The 22,488-nt window shown below is 46.0% G+C and overlaps 1 protein-coding gene across 1 annotated transcript in view; it reads left to right on the plus strand.

Moving 5' to 3' along the window:
• The window catches only part of SLC6A15 (solute carrier family 6 member 15), a 104,764-nt gene that overhangs the window by 38,443 nt on the left and 43,833 nt on the right, over positions 1–22,488 (plus strand). The window contains exons 2-3 of the mRNA XM_044277252.1: positions 1,109–1,546; positions 15,913–16,070. Coding sequence (XP_044133187.1) covers positions 1,258–1,546; positions 15,913–16,070 — 447 coding nt within the window. The 5' untranslated portion in view covers positions 1,109–1,257. The remainder of the gene's footprint in view (positions 1–1,108; positions 1,547–15,912; positions 16,071–22,488) is intronic.

The raw sequence follows: 22,488 nt of genomic DNA on the forward strand, positions 1-22,488 counted from the left end.
GTCATTATAGAGTCTATAAAGGGGTTGTCAAGGTTATTTTTATAGATGACCTACCCTCAGGATAGGTCATTAATATCAGATCAGCAGGAGACTGACACAGAGAACCCCTGCCAATCTGCTGGTTGAAGAGAAGGCTGCGCTTGTGCAAGTGCTGCCTTCCCTTCATTGTTTATATGCTTGGAGAGAAGGTGTCATTACAAAAAGCTGTCCCTTTCACTTCCTATTCAAGTGTGATAGCATGTTGTGATAGCAAGCAGGCACCCAATGAAGTGAAGGAAGCGCTGGCTCGGCACACACCTTCTCTTCAACCAGCTGATCGGTGGGGTGTCGGGTGTTCTGAGGATAGGTCATCAATAAAAATTACTTGGACAACCCCTTGAAATAATGTTCTGTCTATAACATTACTTAATTCTATCAGGGTAGGGGAGTGTATGCCATCTGAATCAGGTGATTTGTCTATGTTAATCTATTTAAGACACCCCTGCAATTCATCCTTGGTGAGACAGACCATGTTTAATGTGGAGTTTGTTTTGACACTATGTATTTCATCTGACATTTAATTTTCATCAGTTAATACAGTGGAGAAAAAATATTTAATAAATTTGCTTTCTCCTTATTGCTTTTTGCAACTCCCCCCTCATCACTCGTTCAGGGACCAACACTTTCAGGCTTAACTTCTTTACCATTTATATAATTTAAGAACATTTTAGGGCTCATGCACATTTTTCCCCCACATCCGTTATGTTTTTTTGCAGTCCGTATATGGAACCATTCAATGGGACAGCAAAAAAGACGGAAAGTACTCTGTGTGCATTGTGTGTCCATATGTCCGCATGGGTTTTCTGCAAAAAGATGTCCTATTGTTGTCTGCATTATGGACAAGGATAGGACTGTTCTATTAGGGGTAGGCCCTTCTGTTCCGCAAAATGCGAAATACACACAGCCGGTATCCGTGTTTCATGGTTCCACAATTTGTGGACAAAAAAAAACGCCCAACGATCATGTGCATGAGCCCTTAGGGTTAGTTTTACTCTCTTTGGTAACTATTTCCTCTGTTTTCAGCTTGGCTACCTATATCTTTTACATATTCAATTTTTTTTCCTTATAGATAACAACCACTATGGATCTTTGAGGAAGGTTGCCGGTGATAACTCAAATATACACGAACACTAAAAAGTATTTAATCAGAATCCACTTTTTTGTCAAGAGTCAAGACATTTAACTCGAGCCAATACAGAAACTGTATAATATCTTCAGATGCCTAAGAACAGTAAGGTAGCTAAAAGAGAGCTGGATGATGATGTTGTGGATTCTGTTAAGGATCTGCTGTCCAATGAAGACTCATGTGAAGAAAGCTTTAAGAAGAGTGAGCTGATGGTCCAGGATGAGTTGGACAAAGACAGAGATATTGAGGATGGATCTGATATTGATGACGAAAGACCAGCCTGGAATAGCAAAGTACAGTATATCCTTGCGCAAGTTGGCTTTTCCGTTGGCTTAGGAAATGTGTGGAGATTCCCATATTTATGCCAGAAAAATGGAGGAGGTGAGAAAAAAAATCTGTTTTTTTTCAGTTGTAGGGAGTTTATGAGCAGTTTTGACCATGAAGACTGCTTACAGGGCTAGGTAGGGACTGGAAAGCAGTATAAACATACAGTACCTTTTGTGGAGCTTTATTATCCGGAGTAGTGTGAATATAGCTGAGAGCAAAGAGCATTTCACAGTGAAGCTCCACTTCCTTGACATTTGCATTAGCAGAATCTGACAGAATAGAAGTTCATATTGACAGTACTCCTGATAATATAGTCTTTAAAAAGTATGTACTATAGCACTATCGGCAGACATGGTCAAAACGGACTCTTTTTAAATTAACAAGTAATGGCTCTATATTGTTCATATTGGTCATGGATGGAGAAAAGAACAGATTGAAACATGCACAGGATAGTAACAAAATCCTGCTTTATCAAATCATTTTTGTGTCACACATGACAGTGACAGGCATTATACAGTAAAAACAAATCTGTTTTTGGATTAAATGCATCTGTTACTGTGATTTCTCTCCTTTATTCAATGGTACATTATGCTTGTTATACCAGGCTCTGTTAGGATGTCTGTTAGGAGGTCTAGTTCCATTTGTCAAAAAAAAAAATTAAAAAAATGGGAAGCTAGCTCCAACCTAAAAGACAAAAAAGTCCTTCTGGAACCACCAGTCATTTCTTGACTAATATAGTTGCAAAAGTTGCAAACGTAGAAGGCATCTAGCAATTAAAATACATGGGAGATAATTTGTACATGGTACATGGGAGATAATTTGTTCTCCCTCTAAGGAGGACCAGGTAAGCTGATCCACACTTTTTTCTTATTCATGACTAGTACACATACAAGGTTACATTTGTTGTGTCTTTAGAAGCCTCATAACTAGAGTTGAGCGAACACCTGGATGTTCGGGTTCGAGAAGTTCGGCCGAACATCCCGGAAATGTTCGGGTTCGGGATCCGAACCCGATCCGAACTTCGTCCCGAACCCGAACCCCATTGAAGTCAATGGGGACCCGAACTTTTCGGCACTAAAACGGCTGTAAAACAGCCCAGGAAAGGGCTAGAGGGCTGCAAAAGGCAGCAACATGTAGGTAAATCCCCTGCAAACAAATGTGGATAGGGAAATTAATTAAAATAAAAATTAAATAAATAAAAATTAACCAAAATCAATTGGAGAGAGGTTCCATAGCAGAGAATCTGGCTTCCCGTCACCCACCACTGGAACAGTCCATTCTCAGATATTTAGGCCCCGGCACCCAGGCAGAGGAGAGAGGTCCCGTAACAGACAATCTGGCTTCATGTCAGCAGAGAATCAGTCTTCATGTCATAGCAGAGAATCAGGCTTCACGTCACCCACCACTGTAAGAGTCCATTTTCATAAATTTAGGCCCAGCACCCAGGCAGAGGAGAGAGGTCCCGTAACAGACAATCTGGCTTCATGTCAGCAGAGAATCAGTCTTCATATCATAGCAGAGAATCTGGCTTCCCGTTACCCACCACTGGAACAGTCCATTCTCAGATATTTAGGCCCCGGCACCCAGGCAGAGGAGAGAGGTCCCGTAACAGACAATCTGGCTTCATGTCAGCAGAGAATCAGTCTTCATATCATAGCAGAGAATCAGGCTTCACGTCAGCCACCACTGCAACAGTCCATTGTCATAAATTCAGGCCCAGCACCCAGGCAGAGGAGAGAGGTCCCGTAACAGACAATCTGGCTTCATGTCAGCAGAGAATCAGTCTGCATGTCATAGCAGAGAATCAGGCTTCACGTCACCCACCACTGTAAGAGTCCATTTTCATAAATTTAGGCCCAGCACCCAGGCAGAGGAGAGAGGTCCCGTAACAGACAATCTGGCTTCATGTCAGCAGAGAATCAGTCTTCATATCATAGCAGAGAATCTGGCTTCCCGTTACCCACCACTGGAACAGTCCATTCTCAGATATTTAGGCCCCGGCACCCAGGCAGAGGAGAGAGGTCCCGTAACAGACAATCTGGCTTCATGTCAGCAGAGAATCAGTCTTCATATCATAGCAGAGAATCAGGCTTCACGTCAGCCACCACTGCAACAGTCCATTGTCATAAATTCAGGCCCAGCACCCAGGCAGAGGAGAGAGGTCCCGTAACAGACAATCTGGCTTCATGTCAGCAGAGAATCAGTCTGCATGTCATAGCAGAGAATGAGGCTTCACGTCACCCACCACTGCAACAGTCCATTTTCATAAATTTAGGCCCAGCACCCAGGCAGAGGAGAGAGGTCCCGTAACAGAGGATCTGGCTTCATGTCACCAGAGAATCAGTCTGCATGTCATAGCAGAGAATCAGGCTTCACGTCACCCACCACTGCAACAGTCCATTTTCATAAATTTAGGCCCAGCACCCAGGCAGAGGAGAGAGGTCCCGTAACAGAGGATCTGGCTTCATGTCACCAGAGAATCAGTCTGCATGTCATAGCAGAGAATCAGGCTTCACGTCAGCCACCACTGCAACAATCCATTGGCATATATTTAGGCCTAGCACACAGGCAGAGGAGAGAGGTCCCGTAACAGACAATCTGGCTTCATGTCAGCAGAGAATCAGTCTTCATATCATAGCAGAGAATCAGGCTTCACGTCAGCCACCAATGCAACAGTCCATTGTCAGATATTTAGGCCCAGCACCCAGGCAGAGGAGAGAGGTCCCGTAACAGAGGATCTGGCTTCATGTCAGCAGAGAATCAGTCTTCATGTCATAGCAGAGAATCAGGCTTCACGTCACCCACCACTGTAAGAGTCCATTTTCATAAATTTAGGCCCAGCACCCAGGCAGAGGAGAGAGGTCCCGTAACAGACGATCTGGCTTCATGTCAGCAGAGAATCAGTCTGCATGTCATAGCAGAGAATGAGGCTTCACGTCACCCACCACTGCAACAGTCCATTTTCATAAATTTAGGCCCAGCACCCAGGCAGAGGAGAGAGGTCCCGCAACAGAGGATCTGGCTTCATGTCAGCAGAGAATCAGTCTGCATGTCATAGCAGAGAATCAGGCTTCACGTCAGCCACCACTGCAACAGTCCATTGTCATAAATTCAGGCCCAGCACCCAGGCAGAGGAGAGAGGTCCCGTAACAGACAATCTGGCTTCATGTCACCAGAGAATCAGTCTGCATGTCATAGCAGAGAATGAGGCTTCACGTCAGCCACCACTGCAACAATCCATTGGCATATATTTAGGCCTAGCACACAGGCAGAGGAGAGGTTCATTCAACTTTGGGTAGCCTTGCAATATAATGGTAAAATGAAAATAAAAATAGGATTGAATGAGGAAGTGCCCTGGAGTCCAATAATATATGGTTATGGGGAGGTAGTTAATGTCTAATCTGGACAAGGGACGGACAGGTCCTGTGGGATCCATGCCTGGTTCATTTTTATGAACGTCAGCTTGTCCACATTGGCTGTAGACAGGCGGCTGCGTTTGTCTGTAATGACGCCCCCTGCCGTGCTGAATACACGTTCAGACAAAACGCTGGCTGCCGGGCAGGCCAGCACCTCCAAGGCATAAAAGGCTAGCTCTGGCCACGTGGACAATTTAGAGACCCAGAAGTTGAATGGGGCCGAACCATCAGTCAGTACGTGGAGGGGTGTGCACACGTACTGTTCCACCATGTTAGTGAAATGTTGCCTCCTGCTAACACGTTGCGTATCAGGTGGTGGTGCAGTTAGCTGTGGCGTGTTGACAAAAGTTTTCCACATCTCTGCCATGCTAACCCTGCCCTCAGAGGAGCTGGCCGTGACACAGCTGCCTTGGCGACCTCTTGCTCCTCCTCTGCCTTGGCCTTGGGCTTCCACTTGTTCCCCTGTGACATTTGGGAATGCTCTCAGTAGCGCGTCTACCAACGTGCGCTTGTACTCGCGCATCTTCCTATCACGCTCCAGTGCAGGAAGTAAGGTGGGCACATTGTCTTTGTAGCGTGGATCCAGCAGGGTGGCAACCCAGTAGTCCGCACAGGTTAAAATGTGGGCAACTCTGCTGTCGTTGCGCAGGCACTGCAGCATGTAGTCGCTCATGTGTGCCAGGCTGCCCAGGGGTAAGGACAAGCTGTCCTCTGTGGGAGGCGTATCGTCATCGTCCTGCCTTTCCCCCCAGCCACGCACCAGTGATGGACCCGAGCTGCGTTGGGTGCCACCCCGCTGTGACCATGCTTCATCCTCATCCTCCTCCACCTCCTCCTCATCCTCGTCCTCCTCGTCCTCCAGTAGTGGGCCCTGGCTGGCCACATTTGTACCTGGCCTCTGCTGTTGCCAAAAACCTCCCTCTGAGTCACTTCGAAGAGACTGGCCTGAAAGTGCTAAAAATGACCCCTCTTCCTCCTCCTCCTCCTCCTCCTCCTGGGCCACCTCCTCTTCCATCATCGCCCTAAGTGTTTTCTCAAGGAGACATAGAAGTGGTATTGTAACGCTGATAACGGTGTCATCGCCACTGGCCATGTTGGTGGAGTACTCGAAACAGCGCAACAGGGCACACAGGTCTCGCATGGAGGCCCAGTCATTGGTGGTGAAGTGGTGCTGTTCTGTAGTGCGACTGACCCGTGCGTGCTGCAGCTGAAACTCCACTATGGCCTGCTGCTGCTCGCACAGTCTGTCCAGCATGTGCAAGGTGGAGTTCCACCTGGTGGGCACGTCGCATATGAGGCGGTGAGCGGGAAGGCCGAAGTTACGCTGTAGCGCAGACAGGCGAGCAGCGGCAGGATGTGAACGCCGGAAGCGCGAACAGACGGCCCGCACTTTATGCAGCAGCTCTGACATGTCGGGGTAGTTGTGAATGAACTTCTGCACCACCAAATTCAGCACATGCGCCAAGCAAGGGATGTGCGTCAAATTGGCTAGTCCCAGAGCTGCAACGAGATTTCGCCCATTATCACACACCACCAGGCCGGGCTTGAGGCTCACCGGCAGCAACCACTCGTCGGTCTGTTGTTCAATACCCCGCCACAACTCCTGTGCGGTGTGGGGCCTGTCCCCCAAACATATGAGTTTCAGAATGGCCTGCTGACGTTTACCCCGGGCTGTGCTGAAGTTGGTGGTGAAGGTGTGTGGCTGACTGGATGAGCAGGTGGAAGAAGAGGAGGAGGAAGCCGAGAAGGAGGAGGTGGCAACAGGAGGCAAAGAATGTTGCCCTGCGATCCTTGGCGGCGGAAGGACGTGCGCCAAACAGCTCTCCGCCTGGGGCCCAGCTGCCACTACATTTACCCAGTGTGCAGTTAGGGAGATATAGCGTCCCTGGCCGTGCTTACTGGTCCACGTATCTGTGGTTAGGTGGACCTTGCTACAGATGGCGTTGCGCAGTGCACACTTGATTTTATCGGATACTTGGTTGTGCAGGGAAGGCACGGCTCTCTTGGAGAAGTAGTGCCGGCTGGGAACAACATACTGTGGGACAGCAAGCGACATGAGCTGTTTGAAGCTGTCTGTGTCCACCAGCCTAAATGACAGCATTTCATAGGCCAGTAGTTTAGAAATGCTGGCATTCAGGGCCAGGGATCGAGGGTGGCTAGGTGGGAATTTACGCTTTCTATCAAATGTTTGTGAGATGGAGAGCTGAACGCTGGCGTGTGACATGGTTGAGACGCTTGGTGACGGAGGTGGTGGTGGTGGTGTTGGTGGTACATCCCCTGTTTGCTGGGCGGCAGGTGCCAACGTTCCTCCAGAGGCGGAGGAAGAGGCCGAGGCGGCAGCAGCAGAATAGGCCGAGGCGGCAGCAGCAGAAGAGGTAGCAGGGGGAGCCTGAGTGACTTCCTTGGTTTTAAGGTGTTTACTCCACTGCAGTTCATGCTTTGCATGCAGGTGCCTGGTCATGCAGGTTGTGCTCAGGTTCAGAACGTTAATGCCTCGCTTCAGGCTCTGATGGCACAGCGTGCAAACCACTCGGGTCTTGTCGTCAGCACATTGTTTGAAGAAGTGCCATGCCAGGGAACTCCTTGAAGCTGCCTTTGGGGTGCTCGGTCCCAGATGGCGGCGGTCAGTAGCAGGCGGAGTCTCTTGGCGGCGGGTGTTCTGCTTTTGCCCACTGCTCCCTCTTTTGCTACGCTGTTGGCTCGGTCTCACCACTGCCTCTTCCTCCGAACTGTGAAAGTCAGTGGCACGACCTTCATTCCATGTGGGGTCTAGGACCTCATCGTCCCCTGCATCGTCTTCCACCCAGTCTTGATCCCTGACCTCCTGTTCAGTCTGCACACTGCAGAAAGACGCAGCAGTTGGCACCTGTGTTTCGTCATCATCAGAGACATGCTGAGGTGGTATTCCCATGTCCTCATCATCAGGAAACATAAGTGGTTGTGCGTCAGTGCATTCTATGTCTTTCACCGCTGGGGAAGGGCTAGGTGGATGCCCTTGGGAAACCCTGCCAGCGGAGTCTTCAAACAGCATAAGAGACTGCTGCATAACTTGAGGCTGAGACAGTTTCCCTGGTATGCATGGGGGTGATGTGACAGACTGATGGGGTTGGTTTTCAGGCGCCATCTGTGCGCTTTCTGCAGAAGACTGGGTGGGAGATAATGTGAACGTGCTGGATCCACTGTCGGCCACCCAATTGACTAATGCCTGTACCTGCTCAGGCCTTACCATCCTTAGAACGGCATTGGGCCCCACCATATATCGCTGTAAATTCTGGCGGCTACTGGGACCTGAGGTAGTTGGTACACTAGGACGTGTGGATGTGGCAGAACGGCCACGTCCTCTCCCAGCACCAGAGGGTCCACTAACACCACCACGACCATGTCCACGTCCGCGTCCCTTACTAGATGTTTTTCTCATTGTTATGGTTCACCACAACAACAAATATATTATTTGGCCCAATGTATTGTATTCAAATTCAGCGGGATATAAATTTGAGGCCTAGTATTTAGGCGCTGGGTGACCGGTATGGATTTAGTGACAGAATTAGACTTGGAAATGCACAGAAGCGTGTGTGTGAAGTTATTCTGAATGACCCTATGTGCACCTTGAATATTATATACCCTTTTTGGGATAGATTTCAAATAGCTCTGATATAGCAGGAACCACTAAATTATGAAATTGCTAAATTGGGAATTGTATTTCAACCCAGAACAAAAAATGTGCTTTGACGGACACTAAATATCTTGCCCAGCAACAACAGTACAGCGGTAACGAGAGATTTAGCAGGATATAAATTTGAGGCCTAGTATTTAGGCGCTGGGTGACAGGTATGGGTTTAGTGACAGAATTAGACTTGGAAATACACAGTAGCGGGTGTGTGTGAAGTTATTCTGAATGACCCAATGTGCACCTTGAATATTATATACCCTTTTAGGGATAGATTTCAAATAGCTCTGATATAGCAGAAACCACTAAATTATGAAATTGCTAAATTGGGAATTGTACTTCAACCCAGAACAAAAAATGTGCTTTGACGGACACTAAATAACTTTCCCAGCTACAACAGGACAGCGGTAACGAGAGATTTAGCAGGATATAAATTTGAGGCCTAGTATTTAGGCGCTGGGTGACAGGTATGGGTTTAGTGACAGAATTAGACTTGAAAATACACAGTAGCGGGTGTGTGTGAAGTTATTCTGAATGACCCAATGTGCACCTTGAATATTATATACCCTTTTAGGGATAGATTTCAAATAGCTCTGATATAGCAGAAACCACTAAATTATGAAATTGCTAAATTGGGAATTGTACTTCAACCCAGAACAAAAAATGTGCTTTGACGGACACTAAATAACTTTCCCAGCTACAACAGGACAGCGGTAACGAGAGATTTAGCAGGATATAAATTTGAGGCCTAGTATTTAGGCGCTGGGTGACAGGTATGGGTTTAGTGACAGAATTAGACTTGAAAATACACAGTAGCGGGTGTGTGTGAAGTTATTCTGAATGACCCAATGTGCACCTTGAATATTATATACCCTTTTAGGGATAGATTTCAAATAGCTCTGATATAGCAGAAACCACTAAATTATGAAATTGCTAAATTGGGAATTGTACTTCAACCCAGAACAAAAAATGTGCTTTGACGGACACTAAATAACTTTCCCAGCTACAACAGGACAGCGGTAACGAGAGATTTAGCGGGATATAAATTTGAGGCCTAGTATTTAGGCGCTGGGTGACCGGTATGGATTTAGTGACAGAATTAGACTGGGATATGGCCAAAAAATAACCACACTATTGCTGGTTAAATGCACTTGGTGACGGGCGCAGCTTGCCCCTGATGTAGTATATGGCCAAAAAATGAACAGACTATTGCTGGTTAAATGCACTTGGTGTCACAGCTTGACCAACCACACTACTGAGGGTTAAATGCACTTGGTGACGGGCGCAGCTTGCCCCTGATGTAGTATATGGCCAAAAAATAAACAGACTATTGCTGGTTAAATGCACTTGGTGTGACAGCTTCACCCTGATGTAGGCTTTAGCCAGAAAACAACCACACCATTGAGGGTTAAATGCACTTGGTGACAGGCGCAGCTTGCCCCTGATTTTGTATATGGCCAAAAAATGAACAGACTATTGCTGGTTAAATGCACTTGGTGTGACAGCTTCACCCTGATGTAGGCTTTAGCCAAAAAACAACCACACCATTGAGGGTTAAATGCACTTGGTGACAGGCGCAGCTTGCCCCTGATTTTGTATATGGCCAAAAAATGAACAGACTATTGCTGGTTAAATGCACTTGGTGTGACAGCTTCACCCTGATGTAGGCTTTAGCCAAAAAACAACCACACCATTGAGGGTTAAATGCACTTGGTGACAGGCGCAGCTTGCCCCTGATTTTGTATATGGCCAAAAAATGAACAGACTATTGCTGGTTAAATGCACTTGGTGTGACAGCTTCACCCTGATGTAGGCTTTAGCCAAAAAACAACCACACCATTGAGGGTTAAATGCACTTGGTGACAGGCGCAGCTTGCCCCTGATTTTGTATATGGCCAAAAAATGAACAGACTATTGCTGGTTAAATGCACTTGGTGTGACAGCTTCACCCTGATGTAGGCTTTAGCCAAAAAACAACCACACCATTGAGGGTTAAATGCACTTGGTCGCAGCTTGTGCTGGCGCACCACAAGACACAAAATGGCCGCCGATCACCCCAGAAAAATGTGACTGACAAACGGTCTGGGCAGCCTAAAAACAGTGAGCAATTGAGGATCAGCAGCTCAATGATCCACAGCTGCAGATCGATCAGTTAATCAAGTCCTTTGGAGGAGTTAATCTGCCTAATCTCGCCCTACTGTCGCAGCCGCAACCTCTCCCTACGCTAATCAGAGCAGAGTGACGGGCGGCGCTATGTGACTCCAGCTTAAATAGAGGCTGGGTCACATGGTGCTCTGGCCAATCACAGCCATGCCAATAGTAGGCATGGCTGTGATGGCCTCTTGGGGCAAGTAGTATGACGCTTGTTGATTGGCTGCTTTGCAGCCTTTCAAAAAGCGCCAAGAAAGCGTCACAAAAGCGCCAAGAAAGCGACGAACACCGAACCCGAACCCGGACTTTTACGAAAATGTCCGGGTTCGGGTCCGTGTCACGGACACCCCAAAATTCGGTACGAACCCGAACTATACAGTTCGAGTTCGCTCATCCCTACTCATAACCAGAAAAGTTAAAAGCCAGATGTCATGCAGAACATGGTGTCTGATTTTTAGGCAGCATGTTATGGAGCAGGAGGAAGCTGAGCAGATTGATGTATAATTTTGTATGAAAGGATTTTGAGTAACTTATGATTTATTCATTTACGCTACTCATTATTAAATTAGTCCAGTGGGCAGTCCTACTCTGTGATTGAGAGCTCCCTATGACTTTTCCCTCAGATATAGCTGTTAATCACTAAGTAGAACTGACCACGTGACTCCAAAGCATAGAAAAAGCAGATATTTAAATTTAATAAAATTAGTTATACAAAATCATTTCTCACAGCCTATACATTAGTCTGCTCAGCAAATTCTTTGACAGACAGTCTTAAGATTTGCTGGATTTATTACGGTGGCTCAGGCTGGATGATCAATGTGATGCATCGCTAAACACTTTTGTCTAACTTTACACCATCTATTCGTGATTTACTATGCAGTGCTACTGCATGTTAAATAACATGCTTCTCCTTCCTCTAATCACTGAAATGTAACTAATGATTTGATAGTAATTTTCACACTAAGACCAAAAACATATCACTGAAAGCACAAATATAAAACTTAACTTTTAATGAATATCAAATTAAAAAGGAAAAAACAAATAGTCTCAAATCATTATTTCTACATATAGGGCCCAAAGTTATTACTAAGAAGAAAAAAAAATGTTGTCAGGAGGTTAGTAAATAAATAATATTGGCAAAGTAAGGGGGAATAAGGAAATTACTTTCCCTAATACTCACCCTAAAGATACCCCTGCACACGGAGCCTGATGGCGGATGCATTACACACTTGAACCTATCACTGAACACCCTAGTATAGCTTGCATTGATGAAATAAACAAGGTGCATTTACCCATAGATGAATGGAGCTGAAGCTACGGTTGGGTTTATCAGGGACCAATATACATTCACCTAAAGAATTATTAGGAACACCTGTTCTATTTCTCATTAATGCAATTATCTAGTCAACCAATCACATGGCAGTTGCTTCAATGCATGTAGGGTTGTGGTCCTAGTCAAGACAATCTCCTGAACTCCAAACTGAATGTCAGAATGGGAAAGAAAGGTGATTTAAGCAATTTTGAGCGTGGCATGGTTGTTGGTGCCAGACGGGCCGGTCTGAGTATTTCACAATCTGCTCAGTTACTGGGATTTTCACGCACAACCATTTCTAGGGTTTACAAAGAATGGTGTGAAAAGGGAAAAACATCCAGTATGCGGCAGTCCTGTGGGCAAAAATCCCTTGTTGATGCTAGAGGTCAGAGGAGAATGGGCCGACTGATTCAAGCTGATAGAAGAGCAACGTTGATTGAAATGACCACTCGTTACAACCGAGGTATGCAGCAAAGCATTTGTGAAGCCACAACACGCACAACCTTGAGGCAGATGGGCTACAACAGCAGAAGACCCCACCGGGCACCACTCATCTCCACTACAAATAGGAAAAAGAGGCTACAATTTACACAAGCTCACCAAAATTGGACTGTTGAAGACTGGAAAAATGTTGCTTGGTCTGATGAGTCTCGATTTCTGTTGAGACATTCAAATAGTAGAGTCCGAATTTGGCGTAAACAGAATGAGAACATGTATCCATCATGCCTTGTTAACACTGTGCAGGCTGGTGGTGGTGTAATGGTGTGGGGGATGTTTTCTGGGCACACTTTAGGCCCCTTAGTGCCAATTGGCCATGGTTTAAATGCCACAGGCTACCTGAGCATTGTTTCTGACCATATCCATCCCTTCATGTCCACCATATACCCATCCTCTGATGGCTACTTCCAGCAGGATAATGCACCATGTCACAAAGTTCGAATCATTTCAAATTGGTTTCTGGAACATGACAATGTGTTCACTGTACTAAAATGGATCCCACAGTCACCAGATCTCAACCCAATAGAGCATCTTTGGGATGTGGTGGAACGGAAGCTTCGTGCCCTGGATGTGCATCCCTCAAATCTCCGATGTGCCCAGCTCCTCCTTTGCTTTCATCAGCGATGTGCCCAGCATCTCCTTTGCTGTCATCAGCGCCGCCTGAGAATACTTTGCAACGCCTCCGGCTCTCCCTCACTCCCCCCTCCTTCTTCTCTAAGATCCCGCGCGTGCGCACAGGCCTGTGCCTGATGCGCCCGTGCAGACTTCTCCGTTTAGCTTCATTGAGCGAAGTGCGCATGCGCCGGCACTTTGCTCAACCTCCCGATGACCTGAACGCTGGCGCCAGCGTTCAGGTCATCGGGAGGTTGAGCGAAGTGCCGGCGCATGCGCACTTCGCTTAATGAAGCTGAACGGAGAAGTCCGCACGGGCGCATCAGGCACAGGCCTGTGCGCACGCGCGGGATCTTAGAGAAGAAGGAGGGGGGAGTGAGGGAGAGCCGGAGGCGTTGCAAAGTATTCTCAGGCGGCGCTGATGACTGCAAAGGAGGAGCTGGGCACATCGCTGATGAAAGCAAAGGAGGAGCTGGGCACATCGCTGATGAAAGCAAAGGAGGAGCTGGGCACATCGCTGATGACAGCAAAGGAGGAGCTGGGCACGAACGGCGGCGGCGGGCGGCATCTTGGAGACATGAGCATCCTCCTGGGCACCTTAATCTGATGAATGACAGGTTAGATAAAACGTTTTTTACACTAAATGAGCCTACAGATTTAGCTTATAAGACCACATTAGGAATCACAAGGGCTCCATGCACATAACCATATTTTTGAATGTGGGGGTCAAAAACTGGTGACAGAATCCCTTTAAAGCATTTTTTGCTGCACATTGTTGCACCTTAAGCCTTGCCTCTTTCCCACTAAGTCATGCCTTCTATGTATGAGTCAGAAAAAGTGAAACACTTAATAAATGGTGCTCAGCATGTACTCTAGCCCACTATGCTGACAAAATGTGCAAAATGTAGGTGCAATATAATTAGTATAAGGCATTTTCTATATAGTTCTGGCAATGTGCGGATCCACAAAATGCGGAAAGCACATTGCCGGTGTCCGTGTTTTGCAGATCCGCGGTGTCCGTGTTTTGCGGATCCGCGGATCCACAAAACACATACGGACGTCTGAATGGAGCCTTACAGAGGGGTGATCAATGACAGGGGGGTGATCAGGGAGTCTATATAAGGTGATCACCCCCCTGTCATTGATCACCCCCCTGTAAGGCTCCATTCAGACATCCATATGTTTTTTGCGGATCCGCAAAACACATACGGACGTCTGAATGGAGCCTTACAGGGGGGCGATCAATGACAGGGGGGTGATCAGGGAGTCTATATGGTGTGATCAGGGGTTAATAAGGGGTTAATAAGTGACAGGGGGGTGGGGGTGTAGTGTAGTGGTGTTTGGTTCTACTTACAGGGCAAAAGGGACCACCAGAGGACCAGGTAGCAGGTATATCAGACGCTGTTAACAAAACAGCGTCTGATATACCTTTCAAGGGTTAAAAAAAAATCGCATCTACAGCCTGCCAGCGAATGATCGCCGCTGGCAGGCTGTAGATGCACTCGTTTACCTGCCGTTTCCTGTGAACGCGCGCTCCTGTGTGTGCGCGTTCACAGGAAATCTCGCATCTCGCGAGATGACGCGCCGGCGCGTCGAAGAGGAACAGACCGGCCGCCTCCGGACCGCAATCCTGCTTTAGGCGGTCCGGAGGCGGTTAAAAAAGTTGCAAAAAAGGTTGCAATCTTACTCCAGTAGGAAAGTGGAGTAGAAAAGCTTAAAGGATAACTGTCACACTTAGACCCTAATTTCAATTTTCATATATGTAGTTACTAATAACATGATATTCCAGAATCAGTTGCTATTAGACTGACTTACCCCATATTTAATAATATTCAGCCCTTAGCAACCAGTCTGCATAAAACTGCAATTTCACTATTCAGTTAAGATGGCCGCCACTGCCCTCACCCTGAGGCTAATCCCGCCTGCCCTCACTAGCCAGTAACAATAGCCCCCCAAAAGTGTCAGTAACCAGAGCCCTCCCCCTAAAGGGTTAATCTCCTGCAGCACAAAGGGGTCCTCTTACCACAGGTTGCTTTTATTTATACACTGAGCAGACGGCAGATCTCCCTTCCCTGCTCTGCGCTGCTTCAACTCTGCATCCTCCAGCTCTGCTGAGTGAGGGAGCGTCTGCCAAGCGCAGGGACAGGGAGAAGTGCACATAGCACAGGCACTGTTATCAGCTGCTGGGGAGGACCTGGCTTTAATCATTTACTTACAGTCCCTGGCTGTCAGTAATGTGACCCTGCACGCTGCGTGCTCCGTCTATCAACAGACAGACGGACCATGCCTAGCAACCCTATTTTAAGCACAGGTAAAAATAGGCAGTACAGGGAACAAAAATGTGGAATTAAGGGGTAATTGAATACACAGTGAAAAGTTGAAATAGGGACACCAGGGTTATATTAATTACCACAATCCAATACTCAAAAAAAAAAAAAATGACAGTTATACTTTAAGTAGCCTTTCTAGAAAAAAGTGTTAGGGCTAAGGATAGGACACATTTATCAAACAATCTGTGACAGATAAATGTGGCATAAATGTAGCCGATGCATACTCAAGCAAAACTGACTTCAAATATTACCCTCATGATAAATTCCCCCCATTGACTCTAAAAGGTTGACCTTGGTTTTTTTTTTTTACTCATTTTGTGTTTATAAAAATCTTTACTCAAATTTATGTTTCCTCCATGATAATGGAGTAGAGCACAGGTTTAATTTTGTCTACATTTGTATGATCCCCAAATTTGTTTTTATATTCCTTCTAGGTGCATATCTGGTGCCATATTTAATATTATTAATAGTTATTGGAATTCCAGTCTTTTTTCTGGAGCTTTCTGTGGGGCAGAGAATACGAAGAGGAAGCATTGGAGTTTGGAATTACATTAGCCCAAAAATGGGTGGAATTGGATTTTCAAGCTGTATTGTAAGTATTCTTGTGTGTTTTAGCAAATTTTAATCCCCCCACAGTTAACAGAAGTATGAAATAATGGGATCTAGTCAACAGGAGAGTGTTTAGGAGAGACTAAAGGGACATATTCTTCAGGTGCTGGGGGAAAGCAAGTCATTCTGCTAAGATATTTAGGTACAAGGCTGGAGCAACAAACAAAATTATTGCCCAGGGTGCGAAAAAACCTAGCAATAACTCTGCATCCAGTAATAATTGCTAACAAGAAAATGCCAAAAAGGTTTTCTCCAATTTCTAGTATGTTAGTAGGTTATGGTGAAGATCAGGAAGTTAATACTCTGAATGAAAGGGTCCAGCACTCAGTAAGAAGCCAGATCAAAGGTGATCAGCTTTGATTCATGCATCTGAAAAGGTTGTGTCTCAATAAAGCAATAGCAATAGTGCATTCCTGAGTCAGAACCAAAGGGCCCCAGCAGTTGTCTGAGTCCTTTGCTCACAGCCTGGGTAGCAAGGTCACTTAAGCATAAGTCCATCTCTGTTTACTCTACTGTTCTCTATTTGGAAGTGAGGTTCTTTTGCCCAATATACCAGGGTTTGCTCCATTGAACAGTTCTGCAGCCCTCCTTCAGAACATACTACAAACCGGATTCCCAAAAAGTTGGGACACTAAACAAATTGTGAATAAAAACTGAATGCAATGATGTGGAGATGGCAAATGTCAATATTTTATTTGTACTAGAACGCAGAGGACAGATCAAACGTTTAATCCGAGTAAATGTATCATTTTAAAGGAAAAATACGTTGATTCAAATTTTCACGGTGTCAACAAATCCCCAAAAAGTTGGGACAAGTAGCAATAAGAGGCTGGAAAAAGTAAATTTGAGCATAACGAAGAGCTGGAAGACCAATTAACACTAATTAGGTCAATTGGCAACATGATTGGGTATAATAAGAGCTTCTCAGAGTGGCAGTGTCTCTCAGAAGCCAAGATGGGTAGAGGATCACCAATTCCCACAATGTTGCGCAAAAAGATAGTTGAGCAATATCAGAAAGGTGTTACCCAGCGAAAAATCTGCATCTATCATCAACTGTGCATAACATCATCTGAAGATTCAGAGAATCTGGAACAATCTCTGTGCGTAAGGGTCAAGGCCGTAAAACCAAACTGGATGCCCATGATCTCCGGGCCCTTAAACGACACTGCACCACAAACAGGAATGCTACTGTAAAGGAAATCACAGAATGGGCTCAGGAATACTTCCAGAAACCATTGTCAGTGAACACAATCCACCGTGCCATCCGCCGTTGCCAGCTGAAACTCTACAGTGCAAAGAAGAAGCCATTTCTAAGCAAGATCCACAAGCTCAGGCGTTTTCACTGGGCCAGGGATCATTTAAAATGGAGTGTGGCAAAATGGAAGACTGTTCTGTGGTCAGACAAGTCACGATTCGAAGTTCTTTTTGGAAATCTGGGACGCCATGTCATCCGGACCAAAGAGGACAAGGACAACCCAAGTTGTTATCAACGCTCAGTTCAGAAGCCTGCATATCTGATGGTATGGGGTTGCATGAGTGCGTGTGGCATGGGCAGCTTGCATGTCTGGAAAGGCACCATCAATGCAGAAAAATATATTCAGGTTCTAGAACAACATATGTTCCCATCCAGATGTCATCTCTTTCAGGGAAGATCCTGCATTTTTCAACACATTCTGCATCAATCACAACATCATGGCTGCCTAGGAGAAGGATCCGGGTACTGAAATGGCCAGTCTGCAGGCCAGATCTTTCACCTATAGAGAACATTTGGCTCATCATAAAGAGGAAGGTGCAACAAAGAAGGCCCAAGATGATTGAACAGTTAGAGGCCTGTATTAGACAAGAATGGGAGAGCATTCCTATTTCTAAACTTGAGAAACTGCTCTCCTCGGTCCCCAGACATCTGTTGAGTGCTGTAAGAAGAAGGGGAGATGCCACACAGTGGTGAAAATGGCCTTGTCCCAACTTTTTGGGGATTTGTTGACACCATGAAATTCTGATTCAACATATTTTTCCCTTAAAATGGTACATTTTCTCAGTTTAAACTTTTGTTCCGTGATTTATGTACTATTCTGAATAAAATATTAGAACCTCCACATCATTGCATTCAGTTTTTATTCACGATTTGTATAGTGTCCCAACTTTTTTGGAATCCGGTTTGTAATAATGTCCTCCTGAAGGTCACAGTTGGAGATGTTTCGATTTGATCTGAATTTATTTGTGGCAAATAGCGTTAAAAAACTGTTATTTCCTGGCTGCTGAGAGCCTGTATAGTGGTGTAGAACACTGTGCCTTGCAGTAACACTCATAAGGAGTCTGCTGTGGTAGTTATGGGGCCAAAACTGAACAAATAACTGAAGTGTGAACTCAGCCTTACAGGTCAATGTTAGCGTCAAGATAAAGCGCACACCTTATTCACCGTCATCAGCTGATTCCACATATATGTCTACAGAACATGTTCTATTAAACGCTTATACAAGTAGAGCCCCCCGACAGAGTGGAGAGCCTGTCAGCAGTAAGTTTGTGTTAACGTCACAGATTATTTTCCCCTTCTTCTGATCCGTCAGAACAACAAACCCCCCAAAAACGGATCCTGTCTGTTGAGCATCCACCTTCACTCAGTCAGCATTTGGTCAGTAATCCATCAGTATTACTAAAGCCAAAAAAAAACAGGTGTGGATCCAAAACAGAGATGACACGTGGATGGAATATTTGCATGTCTTCTGTGTTTTGTACCCACTCCAGGTTTTGGCTAGAGTGGGGCCATACATGCCTTACAGCTGCTTACAGGCCTTACAGCTGCTACATAGACAGGATCGATTTTGTGTCTCATTTTTCCTTCCTTCTGACAGATCAGAAGAAGGGTCAAATAAATGATGATGTCGACTAGCCCAAAAAGGCAAAATACTGGCCCAGTTATGAAGTGGGGAGGGTGGGAACAGCATGAGAAGTACACAGAGTGTACCAATTACATAGTGGTGAGGTGGCAGCAGCATGAGTAGGCCACAGAGTGGCCCAGTGACATAGTGTTGAGATAGCAGCAGCATGAGGAGACCACAGAGTGGCCCAGTGACATTGTGTTGAGGTTGCAGCAGCATTAGGAGACCACAGAATGGTGATTTGGCAGTAGCATGAGGAGACCACAGAGTGGTTAAGAGGCAGCAGCATGAGGAGACCACAGAGTGGCACAATGACAGAGTGTAGAGCTGGCAGCAGCAGCACGAGGAGACCACAGAGTGACCCAGAGACAGAGTTGGGAGTTGGCAGCAGCATGAGGAAACCACAGAGTGGCACAATGACATAGTGTGGAGGTAGCAGCAGCAGCATGAGGAGACCACAGAGTGGCCCAAAGACACAGTTGTGAGTTGGCAGCAGCATGAGGAGGCCACAGAGTGGCAAGGTGACATAGTGTGGAGTTAGCAGCAGCAACATGAGGAGACCACAGAGTGGCACAATGACATAGTGTGGAGGTGGCAACAGCAGCATGAGGAGACCTGAGTGGTGAGGTGGCAGCAGCATCAGGGGACGACAGAGTGACCCGTTGACAGAGTGGGGAGGTGGGTGGCAAGAACACCACTGACGATGGTAGGAGTAAGAAGGAGCACTTGGCATCAGATGTGTGGCATCAGGCGGGTGGCAGCATCAGAATAGCAGCAGAGGCAGGTAGCCAGAAGAAACCGGTCTCTTTTGTCAAGATTTGGGTGAGGCAGCATGGATGATCCAATCTAATGCATCAGGCATTGGTGGGTTGAAATCCTGGCTGATCCACGCCTGATTCATCTTGACAAAGGTCAGTCTCTCCACGTTTTGGGTGGACAGGCGAGTTCTCCTTGCGGCATCTATGGCAGTAAATACCTGCTCTGATGCCACACTACTGGCCGGGCAGGACAGCTTTTCGAGGGCAAACTCGACCAGTTGCGGCCACAAATCCAGTTTGGCTGCCCAGTAGTCCAGTGGATCTTTAATGTGGGGTGGCAGGGTGCTGTCAAAGTATATTCAGGTTCTGATCCAGGTCTAGCTGCTGCTGCTGGTGAGTAGTTTCTTCACTAGGCGGGTGAAATTAGTTGCTCATCAGCAACTCTAGACTCAAGCTGGACCACCACATCAGAGACACAGTTCTCCCAGGCCACTTTATTGTGACGCTGCATTTGTTGGCAACAATGAAACCCTGCCCGTGTTTCACCTTCTGCCCACAAATTCGGCAAATGGCCAAGTTCACCTCCTCCGTTGGCCTAACAAAAAATTGCCACACTGCCGAATATAGCATTTTCCCCCCAACACTCTGTGCTGACTGCCTGCTACCGCTGCCTCCGTGAGTCCCTGCACCACTACTTTCTGGGCTGGTAGGCTCCTGCGAAGCGAATGATCTACTCCGGGCACGTTTGGCTCCCGACCTCCCACTGCTGCCACCCTGCTGACTTACTGCCACGCTGCCACCCTGTCTCTCGTGCAAGCTGCCACCCTCTTTTCCTGATGATGATGATGAAGCCCCTTCTTCACCTGGCTCCCAAGTGCGATCAGCTACATCATCATCATCCACTACTGTCTACACGTCACTGATGTCCCCCTTAACCACCTCAGCTCCCCTAGCTTAAACACCCTTAATGACCAGACCACTTTTTTACAATTCTGCACTACACTACTTTCACTGTTTATTGCTCGGTCATACAACTTACCACCCAAATGAATTTTACCTCCTTTTCTTCTCACTAATAGAGCTTTCATTTGGTGGTATTTCATTGCTGCTGCCATTTTAACTTTTTTGTTATTAATCGAAATTTACCGATTTTTTGGGCAAATAAATGACATTTTTTACTTTCAGTTGTAAAATTTTTCAAATAAAACTACATCTCTATATACATGTTTATCTAAATTTATTGTTCTACATGTCTTTGATAAAAAAAAATGTTTGGGTAAAAAAAAATGGTTTAGGTAAAAGTTATAGCGTTTACAAACTATGGTACAAAAATGTGAATTTCCGCATTTTGAAGCAGCTCTGACCTGTCATGTTTCCTGAGGTTCTACAATGCCCAGACAGTAGAAAAACCCCACAAATGACCCCATTTCGAAAAGTAGACACCCTAAGGTATTCGCTGATGGGCATAGTGAGTTCATAGAACTTTTTATTTTTTGTCACAAGTTAGCGGAAAATGATGATTTTTTTTTCTTATAAAGTCTCATATTCCACTAACTTGTGACAAAAAATAAAAACTTCCATGAACTCACTATGCCCATCACAAAATACCTTGGGGTGTCTTCTTTCCAAAATGGGGTCACTTGTGGGGTAGTTATACTGCCCTGGCATTTTAGGGGCCCTAATACGTGAGAAGTAGTTTGAAATCAAAATGTGTACAAAATGCCCTGTGAAATCCTAAAGGTGCTCTTTGGAATTTGTGCCCCTTTGCCCACCTAGGCTGCAAAAAAGTGTCACACATGTGGTATCGCAGTACTCAGGAGAAGTTGGGCAATGTGTTTAGGGGTGTCTTTTTACATATACCCATGCTGGCTGAGAGAAATATCTCTCTAAATGACAACTTTTCCCATTTTTTTATACAAAGTTGGCATTTGACAGAGATATTTATCTCACCCAGCATGGGTATATGTAAAAAGACACCCCAAAACACATTGCCCAACTTCTCCTGAGTACGGCGATACCACATGTGTGACACTTTTTTGCAGCCTAGGTGGGCAAAGGGGCACAAATTCCAAAGAGCACCTTTAGGATTTTACAGGGCATTTTGTACACATTTTGATTTCAAACTACTTCTCATGCATTAGGGCCCCTAAAATGCCAGGGCAGTATAACTACCCCACAAGTGACCCCATTTTGGAAAGAAGAAGGTTTCTGCTATTCTCCTTATATTGAGCATACGGGTAATGAGATTTTTCTTTTCCGTTCAGCCTCTGGGCTGAAAGAAAAAAATGAACGGCACAGATTTCTTCATTCGCATCAATCAATGTGGATGAAAAAATCTCTGCCCAAAAAAAAAAGGAGGGGAAATGCGTCTGCCAGGACATAGGAGCTCCACCCAACATCCAAACCCACTTAGCTTGTATGCCCTGGCAAACCCAATTTCTCCATACACATCAATCGTTTTTTTGTTACCTTTTTTATAGAACAAACCTCTCCTTTGTCCCAGGTGAAAGGAGAGGTTTGCAGCAGCTCTGTGTGAAAGGGCCCTAATAGCCCTGTGTGCCTGTCCTGTGAGATGCAATCCCTATGTACCTGTGAGTGGTACTTCCGGAAACACTCCCCTAAGCATAGGGCAGGGTGGTCAGGGCAGTCAGGACAGAAATAGCGGGTGTCACGCCTTATTCCACTCCTGCTACAGACACAACATCTTTTTTCGGGGTGACGCTTGGGTTGAGGTACCAGCAACGACATTGGGGAAATGTCGCTC

The sequence above is a fragment of the Bufo gargarizans genome, chromosome 2, assembly GCF_014858855.1.
Source record: "Bufo gargarizans isolate SCDJY-AF-19 chromosome 2, ASM1485885v1, whole genome shotgun sequence".
Lineage (NCBI taxonomy): Eukaryota > Metazoa > Chordata > Amphibia > Anura > Bufonidae > Bufo > Bufo gargarizans.